Here is a 19478-nt window from a genome sequence, read left to right as displayed (position 1 = left end):
CAGCGATGTAGTGCCTTCTGACATCCCAGCCAGAGTGGCATGCCTGCAGAAAATGGGGAGGAGCAGGAAGAGGTAGAGATCACTAACAGAAACCAAGATGCTGCAACCCTTCTCTCAGCCCACCCCTCCCACCAGGCTACTCTAAGCCTGCCCTCTTCTCATGCCTGCAGACTTCAAAGGGACTCCAGTGGTCAGTACCCTAGTAAGAGGGACTTTGTTTTGGCAGGGCTGCCTTTGAAGCACCGGTTGCAAGGAGACACTTTCTCTGGGGGATCATAGAGGCAGCATCCTGCCCACCAGGTGCAAATACACTTCAGTCCTGTCATAGCTGGGCCCTTCTCAAAGAGCTGACGCTAGTGTGATATTAAATGGTGGTGGCTGTATAATTGTGTGTGCTTTCTAGTCACCATGCCACAAGCATGCAATGCATATATCTGTCCACAATTTAAACAAGAACATTGATGGCTATTAATATTTCAGTGAACAGAACATGTTTAAGGTTGTTTACTGTTTGTTATCATTGATATGTATCAAATCGATTTGTGATTGTATTATTTGAAATTGATATTTTACATTTCAAATGTTGATTAATTTAGTATAAAAGTCTATGGGCCTCATTACAGGGTAGGCAGTAAGGGATTACCGGCACCAGTAAGGGCACCGGTGCCGGTAATCCCTTACCACCCTACTACGAGGTCCCTTAGCAGGTCCCTTCCCTAACGCCTGATTTTACCAGGCGTTATGGAAGGGACCCGTTAAGGGACTTCAGAGCTAATAACGGTACTGCAAATTGCGGTACCGTTATTAGCTCCATCCCCATTCCCATTGAGCCCTATGGGGGCTCGAATGGGAATGGGGAATGGTTCCCGGAATGGGGACTTACCGGGTCCTCCAATGTCGGAATGACCCGGTAAGTCCCTATTCCGGGAACACTGACCCGGAATGCGGTAAGGGGGTTGCCATGGCGCTAATAGCGCCATGGCTGCCGCCTACCGTGTAATGAGGCCCTATATATTATAGCCATTTCATGCTTAAAAATAAATATAAAGCAAGGCAAGGTCCTATGCTAAAAGGACATATGTGCCTTAGTTCAATGTTAGTCCCTATACTTATCCACACAGTTCTGGGCATCCTCACTCAGGAGAGCATCCATCAATATTCCCCAAATCAGGGAGCTATAAGTGCCCCAGCACACTTCTTTAGTTGGCAACTGATACCAACAATGGGTAGTGCTCTGTGACTCTGTAGCCATGATGCACTTTTACAAGGGCACGGCATGTCTAAATAACCCCCATCTTACCCTAGCAGGCTCCTTGGTCTCTTTACTGACAGAAGATGTTGTAGCTTTCCCCCTATTTCCCTAGAGTTCTCCTTGTGCCTTTACCAGGGAAAACCTTTGCAGTTCCTCCTCTTGCCGTATGTGCTCTCTAGGTCGGACATTCCCCCATAAACAGGGTTCTTGTCAGGCTGCATTAGTTACAACTCTGCAGCCAATGGTTGTCCTTTAGTTTTGAGTCCACCACTGGCATTGCTTACGTTCTCCAGGTTTGCAAAATTACTTAGTTGGCTCTGGTGACTTTGCAGCTATCACCGGTATCCGAGTTAGGGCCCCCAGCAAGTTACTCTTGCTCCTTATATTGAATGGCTGTCTCTTACCAGCCTTTGGGTCAAGACCACCATCAGGCTCCTCACTCTGGGCTCTACTACAAGCCTTAACCCCTCTACACTGTGGCTTGCTTGACTTTTCGAGCAAATTTATGCTACCTATTCCGCAATGTGGCCTATTTGCCAACTCCTGATTCTTCCTTTGTATCCCTCTCTGCTGCAAGATCAACTCTCTGGAATACCATCCTAACATCCACACTTCTATCTTGTTTCTGCTTCCTTTAATATGTTGGCTTAGGCACCAATTGTTCTAATGAGTTTGAGTTGAGCTTGGTGAGTCCACTTCGGCCCTTCCCGGGGCCGGCCGGGTGATTGGTGGATGTCTGTCCTTGTTTCCCACTTTTTAAAATGTGTTTTGGTGTTTCTCATACGTTAATTCCATCATCACACTAGCCCTGGCGGCTCGAAGACTTAAGCACTATCTTGGATCAGGCATTTATTCAATGGTGTCTGGGCAGGCCCGGTTAAGCTTCCTTTGTCTCCTTGGATTGTCTTTTCTTGCGATAATGAAGTGTGCGCTGCACACGCAAGTTTTAACTGCTTTCCTCTTTCAGCCTTTGTTTGCCCTCTTTTAGACTCCAGCTTATAATCTGCTCCAGGGCTTCCACATCCAGGGTACATTTGACCCAAGGAGTTCTGCTCCACAAGCAGTCCTGTGACCTGAGCCCAGTGCGGGCTCTCCGTTTACCATGTATGGGACCTTCTGTGGAACTGTTTCTAGATACTGATTTTTCTCAGATTTGCTTCTCTCCCAGACTTCCAAGGGGGTATTATACTGCTACGGGTTGCATCATAGAGCTGGCGAATTGCCCTGGCCCCCAGAGTGCCCCAGTCCCCTTCTTTGGTCTCTCACAACGTGGAGATGTACCGATTGATGTATTAGGGGTATTGCAAGGCCTTTGTGGAATATGGCTTAGATTTTGAATTTGGCTTATTTTGGGGGAAACAGTGGATACCGTTTCGTATGAGAAAACATAGTTGTATTGATTTGTAATAGATTCAACATATGCATCCCCTTTAATTTTTGTCTTTTGATAAGTCTAAATAAGACCTACCAATGTGCTTGTCTAATTGCTAAACCACAACCAGATCCTTCTTCCCATCCTGGCACCCACTTCGGCCATCCCCAGCCTGATTAGTTATTTTGCAGCTCAAAGACCAGCCTATGCTTTGTCTGGAAACTCTCTGCTTCTCTCTTCCCCATGTACAGGATTCCAGCTGGACAAGCCAGAAATTGTTGCAAAGATTGAAGACGGGGAAGAGCCCTACATCTCGGAGCCCTGCAGTTCCAAGGGGCAGGCGAGCCAAAGTACCACTTCAGGCAAGTAAAAGTCACAATAGTCTGTTTACTTTTGCACTACATCTGATTTTCGATCCACTGAGTTCCCCCATCGTAATAAAAAAAGAAAACTTTCCGTGTGATCATTTGCGCCCTTCATGTTAATTTTCTCCGTTAAGGGGTTTCCAGGGGGAGTAGAGATCTGCAATCTGTGGCTCCCCAGATGTTGGGACCGCAACTCGCATGATTCCTCATCATCGATTATGCTAGCTTGGGCAGATGGTAGTTGTAGCCCAAAACATCTGGAGAGACAAAGGTTGCTGATCCCTGACATAGAATAACGGCACACACAGTGGCACTGTAGCTGTAAGTCTACAGAGGGAGAGCATATGTTCAGAGAGAACAGGCCCGGGGAGTACAGCCGACAGACATGCTCTTGTTGTTGGACTATCGGAGAGGAGTAGCGTTTACTCAGGGGTCCAAGAGGAAAAACAGAGGGAAGTGACAGACTGTAGTTCCCCAGCCATCATTGTGGTGTGGCTGTTAATGTAGCCAAACCTCAATGTTGTGCTTAATGTAGCCAAACTTCAATGTTGTGCTTAAGATATTCAGGGGGTAATTCATAGAATTCAGCGCACAAGTGGCGCACGCGGCTGGCGCACAGTGTGCACGTGTGAATCTCTGCGCCAGCCACGTGCGCTAAAATCCATTTCCGCGCACAGCGTATTCATGGATTTTAGCTACCAAAACCAGACGTGGCGCACAGTGGCGCAGCGACCCTGCCACAGCGACAGTTACGACCCCAAGAACGCCCGTCGCGCAAGGAAAAGCCATCAAAATCCCCAATCCAGCGCAAAGGGCTGCGATAACCCTGAACCAGTATACAGGGCCGCCACACATCACACGGCAAGCTGGGAACGTGTATTACTGGGGTTTGCGGGAAGTTTTACACGCGAAAGGGCCCTGTGCGAGTGGGATACGTGTATTCCTGGGGTGCGCGGGAAGTTTCACACGCGAAAGGGCCTGTGCGAGTGGGGTACGTGTATTCCTGGGGTGCGCGGGAATTTTCACACGCGATTGGCCCTGTGCGAGTGGGGTACGTGTATTCCTGGGGTGCGCGGGAAGTTTCACACGCGAAAGGGCCTGTGCGAGTGGGGTACGTGTATTACTGGGGTTCGCGGGAAGTATCACGTGCGATTGGCCCTGTGCGAGTGGGGTACGTGTATTACTGGGGTGCGCGGGAAGTATTACACGCGATTGGCCCTGTGCGTGTGGGGTACGTGTATTACTGGGGTTCGCGGGAAGTTTCACACGCGAAAGTGCCTGTGCGAGTGGGGTACGTGTATTACTGGGGTTCGCGGGAAGTTTCACACGCGAAAGGGCCTGTGCGAGCGGGGTACATGTATTACTGGGGTTCGCGGGAAGTTTCACACGCGATTGGCCCTGTGCGAGTGGGGTACGTGTATTCCTGGGGTTCGCGGGAAGTTTCACACATGAAAGGGCCTGTGCGAGTGGGGTACGTGTATTCCTGGAGTTCGCGGGAAGTGTCACACGCGAAAGGGCCTGTGCGAGTGGGGTACGTGTATTACTGGGGTTCGCGGGAAGTTTCACACGCGAAAGGGCCTGTGCGAGTGGGGTACGTGTATTACTGGGGTTCGCGGGAAGTTTCACACGCGAAAGGGCCTGTGCGAGCGGGGTACATGTATTACTGGGGTTCGCAGGAAGTTTCACACGCGATTGGCCCTGTGCGAGTGGGGTACGTGTATTCCTGGGGTTCGCGGGAAGTTTCACACGTGAAAGGGCCTGTGCGAGTGGGGTACATGTATTCCTGGGGTTCGCGGGAAGTTTCATACGCGAAAGGGCCTGTGCGAGCGGGGTACGTGTATTACTGGGGTTCACGGGAAGTTTCACACACGAAAGGGCCTGTGCGAGCGGGGTACATGTATTACTGGGGTTCGCAGGAAGTTTCACACACGAAAGGGCCTGTGCGAGTGGGGTACGTATATTACTGGGGTTCGCGGGAAGTTTCACACGCAAAAGGGCCTGTGCGAGCGGGGTACATGTATTACTGGGGTTCGCGGGAAGTTTCACACGCGATTTTGCTGTCAGAGCGGGGTACTGTATCCAGTGTTGTGCGCGGGGAGTCCTTCACGTGAATTGGCAGTGTGGGCCCTCCCAGGTGTCCCCTCTACCCCCTCCACGGCCCCTGCAGGCAGCCCACACCACAGGGGACTACCCTGCTCCCCTGGTCATGTCCCGCAGGCAGCCCATCCACCATGGGCATGCCCCCCAGCCAAGCCACATGTCACCTTGCAATATGATCACCAACTCATGTCCCCCTGCACCCCCACCCCCAGCAGTGAGGGGCACCTGCCAGCAGGCCCCCACACATGTCCCCCTGCACTCCCACCCCCCAGCAGTGAGGGGCACCTGCCAGCAGGCCCCCACTCATGTCCCACACATGTCCCCCTGCACCCCCACCCCCCAGCAGTGAGGGGCACCTGCCAGCAGGCCCCCACACATGTCCCTCTGCACCCCACCCCCCAGCAGTGAGGGGCACCTGCCAGCAGGCCCCCACTCATGTCCCACACATGTCCCCCTGAACCCCCACTCCCCAGCAGTGAGGGGCACCTGCCAGCAGGCACCCACACATGTCCCCCTGCACCCCCACCCCCCAGCAGTGAGGGGAACCTGCCAGCAGGCCCCCACTCATGTCCCACACATGTCCCCCTGCACCCCCACCCCCCAGCAGTGAGGGGCACCTGCCAGCAGGCCCCCACACATGTCCCTCTGCACCCCACCCCCCAGCAGTGAGGGGCACCTGCCAGCAGGCCCCCACTCATGTCCCACACATGTCCCCCTGAACCCCCACTCCCCAGCAGTGAGGGGCACCTGCCAGCAGGCCCCCACACATGTCCCTCTGCACCCCACCCCCCAGCAGTGAGGGGCACCTGCCAGCAGGCCCCCACTCATGTCCCACATATGTCCCCCTGCACCCCCACCCCCCAGCAGTGAGGGGCACCTGCCAGCAGGCACCCACACATGTCCCCCTACACCCCCACCCCCCAGCAGTGAGGGGAACCTGCCAGCAGGCCCCCACTCATGTCCCCCCACCCACTCACCCATCCAGCAGTGACATGCCCATCTCATGACACAAACCAAAAGTCAACTATGTACATCCACACATGACACACACACACTCACACACACACATACACACACGTTGCCATTGATTGTCAACATGCATGAACCCAATGAGTGAATCACACACATTGAAGTAAAAGATCAAAATGTATTAAAATGAAAACCAATTGAAAATACTTAAAGCATAAAATAATGGCAAACATGAAATGAAATGCATGTCCAAATAAAAAATAAAAATTCCTCAAAAAAATCCAAGTAATCCAAAAGAAAAATGGCCAAAACTCTCTGTCCACCAAACCAAATCCCAATGAAACGCAAAAAAGTAAATCCATTGATCCATGGTGAAATGAAATTAAAATGTCCAAATAAATCCAACGTCCAACTATGTACAATACAATTTTCAAGGGTCCATGAGCCCAACGAAACAAATGAAACCTATCTAATAACCTACCTAAAAAAAAAAAACAATTTACAAAAGTGTGGGGCATAGTCCAAAAGCCCCAAATTAAAAAAAAAAAAGGAAACCTAACACTATAAACTATTTACAATGGCGACGGGCAAGTCCTGCGGCTCACTCATTGATGTTTTCGGCCAGAGCATCATCGAACTCCATGTCTATTTGCTGGAGGCGGGCCTCTGTCCTGGCCCCGAGGTCTCGCAGGGAGGCACTCATGGCCTGTTCCAACTCCCTGCGAGTCGCCTCGAGGCACTCTGCCCGCCTCAATGCCCGACGCATGGAGAACTCTGCTCTGACCATAGTGAGCCGCGCCTCTTCCGCTCTCCGCCGCTCCGCACCTATACGCTGGCCCAACGGCAGCCATTCCAGGGTCCTCCTGCCCTCTGGCCGATGCCTGCCCCCCTGATGTCGATGGCCCTGAGCCATCATTGCTCCCACCTAGAGCCTGCTCCTGCTGCTGCTGCTGTTGTCCATGTGCCCTGTCCGATGATGCCTGCACATCCTCCATCAGCTGGTCTCCAGTTGTGGTGTCCACCCCTGCTGGACCGCCGACTCCCGACTGTGGTAGGGATGGGATCTCCACCAAGCTGGCTGTGTTGGTCAGGCCAGGTCCACAGGGGGCCCTGGTGGAATCTGGGCCGGAAGACGGCAGGGAGAACGACTGGCGCATAGTCTCCACAGAGGAGGAGAGGTCTGCCAGAGTGCGCGTCACATGTTGGAACCCACCAACCAGGGCCCCTCCCAACAGTACCACATCGCGACGCTGCTCTTCGTGATGGCGTGCGTTCTCTGCCCAGGAAGAATGAACGTCATCACGAATGTCACGCGTGCGCAACGCGACACCAATCAGGATGGAGCCCATAAGTTCATGGGACCCCTCGTCCGCAGGTAGTGGAGAGGCAGATGACATGGCACTCTCCCCTACCTGCGGACGGGCCTGGGACGGGGCATCCCTGCTGGTGCATGGTGGTGCAGTCACAGGGTCAAGGACATGGACATGCACAGGCCCCTCCGCGGGGTGCTGCCTCCTGACCCTGGCCCTGGACTGCACCACTTACACCAGTGGTACTACCCCCACCAGGCCCCATATGCGGCTCAGTAGCGGGCTCCTCCTCCTCTGTGGAGACCACCAACCTGGATGTCTCCTTACCGTCTTCTGCCATTGCAAGCCCTTGTGGGGCTCACCCGGCCCTTCCGCCACAGCCGTAGTGGCAGACGCGGCACCAGCGCCCTTGCTCCCGATGATGGCAAGTCCTGGGAGGGTGGCTGGGCCTTGCGCCGCCGCCCGGTGGAGGCATCCCCGCCACTTGGCTCCACAGCGCCGTCTCCGCCCTCTTCTTCACTTGATGCTGCATAGAGGGAGACATAGAACACAAGCATCAGGGTACAGTACAACATTCCCCTAGACAGGAAGCAATAACAGATGAGTTGCAGTGTCTAACGTCGCTTCCATCCTGTCCCTCCACAACACACGCAACACACATGCATGAACAGGCACGGCGCATGCAATCAACATCATCATCCATGTCCAAGGGCCTCTATTAACCAAAATCTTGCCTTCAAACTCACATGCATCATGGCTCACACTGATCCCATGCACACACATCACCGGAGGGTCATGCATCATGCCTTGCACACCACAGACACAGTGGATAGACACAGTGCAACGGTGACCGCACTGCATGAGTGAATGTACACATCATCACAGACATGTGTCATGAATCCATGGCGTGCGGAAGTCACACACACACTTCTCAGACACACACACATGTGCACCATACATGCACATGACAGCAGCACCCATCCCTCACACCCCCACCATGTGCAAGAACAGACACTGGCATGCTTTCATGTGTGCATTTGCCATACAGCTACCCATGTTGCATTGTAACTCATGCACCAACCATGTGGTTCACACATTACTGGTCTCACATGCATGACCATGATGTCCCTGCACACACACATCCATACATGGCCTATGTCACACATAGAGGCAAGTATCAGACTACCAGCACACTGCAACATGCCCTGTCTCACACACCAATGCTTATCCACTTACCGCTCAACTCCAGACGGGTCTTCCTCTGCAGGATCTGGGCGTGGAGCGCTGGGCCTACGCGTTCCAGGACCCTCATCTGGATGTCACTCATGCTGACCCGGCCCCCCTCTGCGAGGCGCCGGGCCTTGTAGAAGGTCCTGGACCTCAAGTCCTCCCAGCGCTTCTTGACGTGCTTGATGTTGCGGGTTGCCACCCCCTCCGCGTAGATGGCAACCACTACGTCGTCCCAGATCCTCTCCCGTCCTTCCTTGTTGGCGCGTGATGTTCCAAAGAGGGCATCAAAATGCCCCAGGACATGCTCCACCAGGACACCAACTTCCTTCACACTGAAGCTTTTGGCCCTCTGCCTCTCTGGCTGTGGGTCGCCAGTGGTCTCAGATGGTGTTTGCCCCGACATGGCGACCCCCGAGGCAGGCGTGGGTGGGAAACTGGGTCCTGGGGCTTGGCTGTGGAGCGATGGTATCCCAGTCGGGAGTCTTCTGTTCCAGCAGGGGTGGACACAGCAACTGGAACCCTGGCTGACGTGCAGGCACCAAATAGCAGGGCACGTGGGCAGCAGGCAGGCAGCAGCAGATGGCAGGTGGGAGCGTGCTCGGGGCTCTGGGGGGCAGTAATTTGGCCTTCTGGGCAGGAGCGTGGTCTTCCATGTGTTGTTGCGTGGCCAGCTTGATACGGAGTGATTTGGCACGTGAAAAAATTGCACGTCAGCGTGTAATTGAAGGAAAGGCCCTTAGCGCGTAAGCGCGTCAGCACACGTACACGATTTAATTGGACCAAAGGCCCTTAGCGCGTAAGCGCTTCTGTGACGTTACGCGCGCTGGCGTTTCCCTCCTGACGTGGGCATAGCGGTTCAGCGCACGTGAAAAAACTGCACATCCGCGTGTGAATGCGTGTAATCTGAGGAAAGAGCATACGCGCGTAAGTGACGTGACGCGCGCGGGCGTTTCCCTCAGCACGGGTTAAAGGTGATTAGGGCCAGCAGTTCGCTGTACGTGCCTTTCGTGGAGACCGGCGTGTGTTCCTGCTTCGTGTTGTTTCGCGCCCCATCACAACTTCACAGCTATCAAGGACGTATCTCTTCTTTTGGCGGGGGTATTGGCTACGTGTGTTTTTCTGCATCGCGCTAGTCAGACGGTGAGTCGCGCACGCTTTTTTTCCCACTGCGGGTGCCCCTGTGTATCGCACCTGTTTTCGAGGTCATAGTAGCCTGCGTGTCCCACGCGTACGCGTTTTTCGTGTTACTGGGTGCCACCGTGTACTGCGGGAGGTTGATTCCACGCACGTAGGCTGCAGGGTTGCGTGCACGGTTTTACTGCAGTTTTGGGGTGCCTGAGCGTTCCATGACCCGTCACTACATCACCGGGGTCACATACACCCTTGTAGGTCCAGGGGGGCTGTTGACATCTTGCATCTCACCCCCTTCACCCCAATTGCCCAGGTCAATTGTGGTGTACACCTCCCATTGGCACTACTCCATCTGTGCCGGCACTACTACATCTGTGCCATGGTTGGGAGGCCACCAAAGGTGAGGGGCGCCTCAGCTGGGCGTCCTCCTCGTGGCGGGCGTGGTCGGGGACATGGCCGGGTTGACCAGGGAGTAGGACCCCAGGGTGTCCAGAGTGGCCGCAGAGGGGGAAGAGGCAGGGGTGCGCCACTTGAGCACGATGTTGTGCCATGTGTCGATGCAGTCATGCCACCACCCCCTGTGGTTCCGGGAGATGCAGCTTCTGCATCTGGCACTGGCGCCGTGTGACCCGGCAGTCCGTTTCATCGACTGCCACAGGCCCAAGGGTAGTGGTAGCTGCAGGTGCAGCTGTGGACACCACCACCCAGGCTCAGGGTCTGCCAGCGCAGGCTGCGTTGGCACTTGAAGAGCCCTTGGAAGATTTCCAACAGGCCAGGAGGGAAACCGTAGGGGCACGCAGGGCTGCCCTGACCAAGAAACGTGTCCCTGTGGCAGTTATGTCATCTGCAGCCCCGAACAGCCGGGTATTGGCAAGTGCAGGGGCAGATGCACCCAACAACACCCCGGTTGTGAGTCTGCCAACCAGGACAGTTGCGGTCAATGACCCTGCCACAGCGGATGTTGCTGCTCAGGGTCCATTAGAGGGCACCCAGCTGCCACTGACACAAGTCAGGCCTTTGGTCGTCCCTCCACCTGCCACTCCCTTGGCTCAATCCACCGAACCCACTGGCCATACTGATGAGGGCGGCATTAGCCAGCCAGGGTCTGCACAACAATCATAGAGGAGGAAGGTTGCACCTGCAGCACAGGCCGGGACCCCACACACAGCCACGACCTCCTGCACGTCGAGGAAGAAGCCTTTCTGCAAACAGGAACTGGACTTCCTCGTGGGCTACGTGTGGAAACACAGCCGTGACATGCTAGTGGGTGCTAATTGTCAGACTACGGCTGCCCACCATGATACCCACTGGAAGCAAGTTGCGGAACATGTGAGTGCATTTGGCCATGAGGTGCGCACGGCGCAAGAGTGCAAAAAGCTTTGGAATTACCTCAAACGCAGCGCTAAGGCTAAGCATGCCTCAAATTACAACTTGACTCTGGTGACTGGCGGTGGGCCTGCACCGGAGGAGGAAGACATCACTCCGCATGAGTCACTCGTTGCGGAGTTCATACCATCTGAATTGGTCGAAGGAGTGGGAGAGATGCCGGACTTTGATGCCCAGTCCAGTGCGTGTTTATGCGTGTTTGTCGAGGACGTGTGTGTTTTACTTGTGTGATGTGTTGTGCATGACTGCCACTACATGTCACGTATACATGGTTATGATGTGTGAGTAATGCAATGCTTCCCTGATGCATGTCTACTCTGCTGGATGGTGGACATGTGGAGCAGACGGGGACTGTCCACATCACCACTTTTGCACCCTAGTCACATGCTGGCTACCAGTATGCCCCTCCGGTCCATGTTCCAGCTCACTGGCACTTCTGCATGTAGCGTGGGGGGACCTTCCTCTCAGCCCAGGAACTATGCATAGCATGACTGACGTGCATGTGTCCTCTGCCTGCAAGGGGGTAGCCAATGTAGGCATGCTCCCTTGCCCCTCAACCCCCTGCTCTGCACCCCAATTCCATCTTAGCACTGGTCTGCTACAATATTGCCCTTGGTTACTTCCCTGGTCATACCTCCTGTGTACATTCTAACATCCAGCGGCCAATCTGCCAGACATATCCATTGAGGTACATCCTTAGTACTTGATGCAGGGTGTCTCACTTGGACTGTGTAGAGGTCAGATGCCCCGCAGGGACATGAGTGCCCATTCATGCTCCATGTGCATTTCACGCATGCCCATATGTGTCCATGACTGGATGATCACTGTTGCACAAGTCCATGATGACCCAAATTGCATGGCATTTCATCTGCCTTCCCATGTCAACTGTGGCTCAGTACTGCGTTGCACACATGTTTAGGGTCTGACAATCTGTGTGGGTCACAGGCCTCAACCTGTTTAATGGCCAATGACTCTGTCCAACTGGTGTAGTGTCTTCTTCACACGTGGGTGTACTCCAGAGGTTCCATCACGTGTCCTGCTTACTGTTCCATCATCATTTGCTGTGTTGTCACTTGACTCACATGATGCTGTTGATGCTAGTCAACACCGTCTGTCAATACACAGGTCTATGGTCAGCCTTTTGATACCATGCTAGGCATCCCTGCTTTTACACTTGGGGGGAGGGGTGGTTTGCTTGTAGATATGCTACCCATTGAATGCACATTGCACGTGATGCCTGAAGTTGACCTTGCACTGCCTTCACATTTTCTGACACACACCATGAAGTCCTTGTACATGTAGATAGTGAGTAACATACATATTTGCTGCACTGCATAGACCCACTTCAGTGCACACTGCCACCTTTCCACAGGTCTAATCACAGAAGCAATTTCAAGTTTACCCAGCATGCATGCCAGGTTCTATTTTGTGTGTCACATGTCTGCCTGATGTGTTTGGTGTCGGTGTGTGTGTGTGTAGTGTGCTTCTAACATGTGTAGTGACCTTTTTCCTCTCTATTTTTCAGGTGATGACGCAATGGAGCCGGAGGATGGTGTTGTCATGCCAGGCACAGGGTTGTTATCACTACATCAACCCAGCACAAGTGGGGGTCGTGGCGTGGTAGGCCACGAAAACCACCAAGTGCTACAGTCCATCTTGTCTCTGGCTGCCTATGAGTCCAGCCCTGATGAACACTCTGACGACCATGTCGAGTTGGATGAGCATCAGGTCCATATGTCAGGGGTGAGTGATTCTGATGTGGACACTCCTCTGTCCGCGACACCTGCACTGAGGGGTCAGACAGCCTTGGAACCTCCGCCCGTGGTGGATCGGGACGCAGGGTCACCCTCCACACCAGTCACTGATGTGCCTGGGACATCAAGTCGACGGGGGCATGTAGTCGTGCAGCCACGGGCGGTGCCAACACAACGAGGACACCCAGTACTTGGGTCCCGCAGGGGTCAAGCCCAGCAACGCGGTCGCCGCACGCAACCGCTGTATACTGAGTGGGAGCAAGACATGGATGCCAATTCTGAACGCCAGGGGGCAGCAATGGAGAACATCGCTGAAAGCATGGAGCGTGTTGCCCGATCTGTGCTCCCCCCTGCTAGGCAGGTGCTACTCCAGCAGCAGGCGGCACGGTCCACGGCCCGCTCGCTCAGGCTGGGCATCGCGGCCTCAGACAGGGCACGCCAGGCTGACATGTCTCTGCATGAAGCAATTGCTGCTCACGCAGAGGCACACATGGAGGCCCTGAGGGAGGAGTATGCTTCCCTCAGATCCACTCTGGGTGTCCTTCTGATGTCCCAGAGGGAGCGGGCAGAGGAGAGGTTTGCACAGCTTGAGCATACCATCTCGGCTGAGCTACATGCTTGCCGGGAGGTGCAGCGGTTGTCAAGCCAGGCCTTGCAGGAGGAACTCCGTGTTACACGTGCTACCTTGCAAGAGGAAGCACGTGTATCACGGGAGGTTCTGCATGCAGACCCACATGTCATCACTACACAGAACCAGGCTCACCTGTCCGGCAGACCTGCTGCCGACGAGGGGCAAGCTGCGGCTAGGCGTGGTCATGCTCCTGTGCCACGTCCTCCTTTCCAGGAAGAGCCACACACGGACGACAATCTATCTCCCACATAGGTCGGGCTGTGCAGGCGTTGAGCCCATGGAGGTTTTTTTTTTCCTCAGCATCATCGCATGTGGGTGTTGAGCAGCACCCTTTACCTCCCCCTCCTGGGTGACCCCCCCCCCCCGGGTCGTATGTGGCCATTTTTGATTTTTCTTTTAGTTTAGTTAGTTAAGTTTCTGTTTGATAGTTAGTTTAAATAGGTAAAGTAGGTTTTTCATAGTTAGTGTAATTAGTTAATATAGTTTAAAATTGCTAGTCTATTGTGCTTTCATGTGACGGTGTGGTGCTTTGTGGCTTTTGAAAGCATCCAGTGTCTCTTCCAGCTGGGCCCTTCAAGCTTGTTTTGTGTATGTGTTTGCTGCTTGGGGTCCTTGACTCACATATGCCACTCCTGCTTCCCTTATCCATGGGCTCGCAAGGATGGTTCAGTGTAACAGCCTATTACACAAGTGCAATGGACTGTCATATCTGTGGCATGTCTGCTGCTGTGGGGATGATTGGGGTGTAATTGTCCACTGTTCTTCTTTTGCTAGATGGGGTGTTTAATGATTCATGTGTACATTCATTGCTATGCATTGTGTAGTATGTTTCTTATCTTTAATGAACATGTGCTTGTTGCAAATCATGCCGTAGATAGTGTGTTCCACACTGTTGCTGTGAAAGACTGACTGATGTGTGATTTCTGATGTACGTCTCTGATATGGTCCAGTCATTTAATGCCTGAAGAGACACACACAGATGAATATTAAGCATTAATCATGTGTTTCATGCACTTTCTGCAGGGGGATGAGCCTCAAGACCACCTTTGCCAGCAGACATGGGCCATTGGACGTCTGGAATCAGGCACGTTTGGTGCTGCCGACATGCGCATGTGTGCGCAAGCAGAGGCACAGGGATTGCAATCGTACATCCGAAAATCGATGACTTGTTTCAAGGGACTCCAGGCAAGGTGAGCAGTACAGGGGGGTTACAACACAGCAAACCTTCCACCTGGCCAGTTGAACATGCATACTTAGTAGCAGCACTGATGGTGAACTTGGACAAATATTGGTGTAGAAGCGCACAATACAGCTCAGATGTGTTAGTGGACTGATGACTAGTTGATGTGAAAGTTGTCTGGGGCACCTGCAGGGGCAGTGGCACATACCCTCCGGTCCACCATGGTCCATTGAGGCACTTGTATTAGCCATGTAGCGTTCCGAGACATGGAATGAAGCAGCTCACAGGGACAGACAGCAAGGGACAGACTCGGGTGCAGTGCATTTTATTTCCAAGCAGAAATTGATACATGCACTGGCAACCTTATTTTGGTCATGGTGGTACAGGACTTGTTCTGAAGTCAGACCTTGCTATATGCATCTGTCTGCTTACACAGGGAATATTGCATGTTGTGTGAATCGTGACACATTGGTTTTCCATTTGCCATGCACCCACCGGTGCCTGACCTACTGCATTGACTGTGTATGAACCATCAGAGGGGTAATGTTACGTATGGGTATGAAGCATCCACACAAGTTTGTCTGTTTGTAGTGTATTGTGTTACTTTGGGGCATATTTGGTGGTGTGTTTGTGTGTTTTGGGCATGCACAGATTATTAACTGTGGCTCTCTTTGCAGCATTGAAATGCTCCTGTTACCGGACCTGAGAGTGCGCAGACAGGAGGCCAGCACTCACCCCAGAGATAAGTTTCTCTTTGACTTACATTTGAGTAATTTGGTGCTATGTGCATGTGAACAAGTTTGATCTAATTGTGTATGTGTTAATGTGTGTACTACATTTTGGTGCATTCCCTACTTTCCCGTGTCAATCCTACTCCCCTCTCCTGCCCCTCATTGCGGTTATCCAGTATGCCAATGCCTGTCCCGACTGCATATCCCTGACCCTCCTTCCCCACCAGGGTCTCAGAGGCCTATGTGAGTTAGACCTTGCAGGCACCCAGACCACGGTGGGGGTGGTTGTTTCGTGCCACTCCTGCGCCTGTACACAGGAGCTGTGACAGTAGACATCCGTTCGTGGTGCATCATTCTATGTTATGTGCCACACGTGGTTCAGATCCTGTTGTGACATTGTTTTACAGTGCTACCTTGGTTGTTAACATCTTTGTGGTAGTACTTGGCCTTTTGTGGCATACTGCTAATTCAAGTCATCTACTGGAGGCTGTTCTGGTTTGTTCTACTGCCTGCAGGCTATTTGCTTGGCTTCTGTGTTGTCCTGCCTTGAGTTCTGTTGGATTTTGTGCTTCTGCAAATCTAGGTCGACTCTGAGGGTGCTGGCAACTTTTTACACACACGGTGGGAGATGGTGACAAAGGGGAAGGGTGATCCTGTGGCCAGGTGGAATTCAAGGATGTCGGATGAATAACCCAGATGCAGTTGTTCAGTGGGTCGTGGTGATTTGTGAGGGATGGGGGGTGTTTTGTTGTTGATAGTTGCCTTGCCCTGCAGTGTGATGGGCACCCTGAAATTGTAATTGTGCTTTCCTATTTACATGATGTATTCTGCTGATCAATGCCTGTTCATGTGTTGTGTTTACCTTTCAGGTGTGAGGGGTTAGTTGTGATTTTACATGCTGGGGTATACACATGGTGAATGTTCACATGTGATGTGTAGAGGACACTGATGGTCACTTGATTTCACATGCATATGTTGAGTGCATGTCCCTACTGACCCACACACTCGCATTATGATCCACTACATGTACAACCACCCTTACATGTCCACGTGTACACTCTGTTTGCCTTCTGGTGCCCACTGTGTCCCTGCAGCACATGTTCGATGACCATTTGTGGATCCTACAAATGCCTATTTTGGTTTTTTTATGTAGTTTGTCGCTTAGATGTGATGCTCAGGGTGTGCATCACACACAATGGCTGTTCACTGCTGTGCACTGAGCAGTGTGTTGCAGGAGGTGGTCACGGCACACAGTAGTTGCAGTGTTGATTTTGCAATGCACATTGTGCATGTGGACAGGCATTCATTGTTATGTTTAAAATACAACTTTTGGAATGCATTTGGGTATGACTTATTTTTGGTGGGAGGTTGTTGGTCAGTCATTTCATCTGATTCCATGTCAGGCATCATTGCCTGATGCCCTTTTACATTTTTCACATGGCAATGTGTACCTTTTTGGTACTGTGTTGGTGTATGGCTATTGCTTGCCATGTCATGTTGTGGTTTGGGAGGGTTTGAGTGACATATCAGTGATAGTCATGGCCTGTTTTGCAGGTCTGTGTGATTCACACCTTGCATGTGTGCTTTTTGGTCACACAGGATTGCTTGTGTTTAAGTAGCTAGGGATGCACACAATGTGGCAATTCCATGGCAACAATCTCAGGGTGGTAAGGTTGTGACAGTTGACTGTCTCTTTGTCATCATCGATTGTCACCTGGTATGTGCCAGGCCTGTGTGCACTCCGCAGGGTTGGGAGTTTAGGTGAAAAATCTGGCCACAAGCTGGGTCCGGGCTTCCTCGCCACGTGCCCTATCCCCTCCCATGGGCAGCGCCTGTGCCTGTGTCTGTGGTTGGGGATGTGGGGGCACCACCATGTCCACCGGTACGCCCTGCCGTGTTGCAACATTGTGCAGGACACATGCTGCCACAATGATCCTGCACACTACTGGGGGTGGATAGAGTATCTGCCCGCCACAGCGGTCAAGGGAGCGGAAGCGTGACTTGAGCACTCCGAATGTGCGCTCCACTATGGCCCTGGTTGCAATATGGGCCGCATTGTATCTTACCTGGAGTGGTGTGGTGAGGTTCCGGATTGGCGTCATCATGTGGTTGCTCAGAGGGTAGGCACTGTCCCCTGGAGAGGTGATAATGGTTGTGATTATTGGGGTTTGTGTATTTGTGTGTGTGTGTGACATGCATGCATGTGCATGGGCATTTGTACTCACCTAGGAGCCATGTGTCGCCATGCTGCCCAGCTTCCAGGGCCCGGCTCAGGGCGTACATTCTGTATATGAAACTGTCATGGGTGGAGCCAGGGTAGTTTGCATAGACCGAGGTGATGATTCCCTTTGCATCGCATACCACCTGTACATTGATGGAATGCCAGTGCTTGCGGTTTCGGTAGATGTGCTCAGTGGCCCTAGGTGGACTTAGGGCCACATGGGTGCAATCTATGGCACCGAGCACTTTGGGGAAGTGTGCCACCCTGTAAAAGTCCTGGACAACGGCCTGCCTTTCTGCGGGTGTTCTGGGCATGTATATGTGCCTGCGGACTGAGGGGTGCGCTGTCATGATTGCCAATACCTGGTGTAGGCAGCATGAGACCCCCCCACTATGGCAGTAGTCCGCTGAAAAGACCCAGTGGCCAAAAAATGCAGGACATTGAGCACCTTCTCCAAGGGGCTCAATGCTTGTGAGCAGAGGGTGGAGGATGTTAGGTCATCTTCCCACTCCCTGACCAGGTCTAGGATGATATGGGGTGGAAACCTATACCTGCCATAGACCTGGTCGTCAGACATCCCAAAAAGGCTTGTCCGTGGTGAAAAAATGCGTGCCCTGGCTATTATGCTCCTCCTGCGGTGTCCCACGATCAGTGCTGCGACAAATGGGACATTCATCGTGGCTGTATGTACGTGTTTGATGTTTGCGCGCACTTTTATGCTGTGCGCGGGGACGCTTCCGCCTGCCTTCGTGTGGAGGACGCGTTGACGCCTGTGCGCGTCTTTTGCCGTGCGCGGGTTTCCCGTATTCGAATCCATGAATACGGGTTGTTCGCGTGCGTGTGGGCGTTCCGTGTAGTTCCCTGCAGTACTTCCCCAGTTACGCCTTCTTTTTCACACGTTATTCCCCATTTCGCGTGTTACGCCCACTGTTCCGCCCACTTTTGTTGTGTGCACTGCGCTATGTGGGCTTTCGCTGTGTGCTTAGCACACGCTGTTTGGAGACCTGTGCGCCAGCGTGCGCCATGCACGGATTTGGCGCACAACCAGTGGGAAAATAGCGCAGCGCCTTCCTTGAATCGCACGCGTGCGCTTGCTTTCTCCCGCTTGCGCCTCCTTGCGCTGGGATTTTCGGCACACTTTTGTTCCATGAATCGGCCAATCAATATTGTGCTTAAGATATATAGCACATTAGCACTTCACAGTCATCGCTGCAGTGTGAATGTTAAAGCAGCTGAACTCCCAACTCTGTCTTTTATTTGTCATCTGTGTGAAGGGGGCAAGTTTCAAGCCCGATTTGAAGCCATTTTATCACTTTAATTTTGGTCCCATCCCATCATCCCCTTTTGTGCACCATGTAGTTGTATAAGAGTAGGAATAAGGCTAAGCAAGGCAGCACAATGAGGGATCAGCAAGCACAAGTCCGCTGACATGTTGCAGTTGATGACAACATCTCGCAAAGGGGAGCAGTACTGGATCAGCTGAAGGGGCCCTTTCCACACATGAATTAAAAATGATAATTCTATTGAGAAATAAAGAAACAGGGTTCGAAATTGAGGGGAGCTGGGAGCTATTGGCTCCTGCTTCTATCCTAGAAGAGCATGGTTAGCTTAAAACCAAGTTACCAGGAGCTACCTTTGGCTCAGCAGGTCAACATATGCCAACCAAACACAAATATGTGAATTTAATCTGCCTTTGGGACATCGTATAGATAAACATTAGGACACATCTATATAACATTTAAAACATAAGGGGTCATAAATAATGGATATAATTATAAGTTTGCATTTTATGCGGAATTTCGATTTGCATAACGCGATGTACTAGCTCCTCCTTCCCCAAGTGGTA

The 19478-nt window shown here is 52.6% G+C and overlaps 1 protein-coding gene across 1 annotated transcript in view; it reads left to right on the top strand.

The window, feature by feature from the left end:
- The window catches only part of LOC138567559 (zinc finger protein Xfin-like), a 101055-nt gene that overhangs the window by 67591 nt on the left and 13986 nt on the right, over nucleotides 1–19478 (top strand). The window contains exon 3 of the mRNA XM_069645897.1: nucleotides 2876–2986. Within this exon, the coding sequence (XP_069501998.1) occupies nucleotides 2876–2986 (111 nt within the window). The remainder of the gene's footprint in view (nucleotides 1–2875; nucleotides 2987–19478) is intronic.

This window comes from Ambystoma mexicanum, chromosome 2p, assembly GCF_040938575.1.
Source record: "Ambystoma mexicanum isolate Mex_15411 chromosome 2p, UKY_AmexF1_1, whole genome shotgun sequence".
Classification (NCBI taxonomy): Eukaryota; Metazoa; Chordata; class Amphibia; order Caudata; family Ambystomatidae; genus Ambystoma; species Ambystoma mexicanum.
The sequence above is the reverse complement of the archived record's forward strand: the minus strand, read 5'-3'. Positions and strand labels throughout refer to the sequence as shown.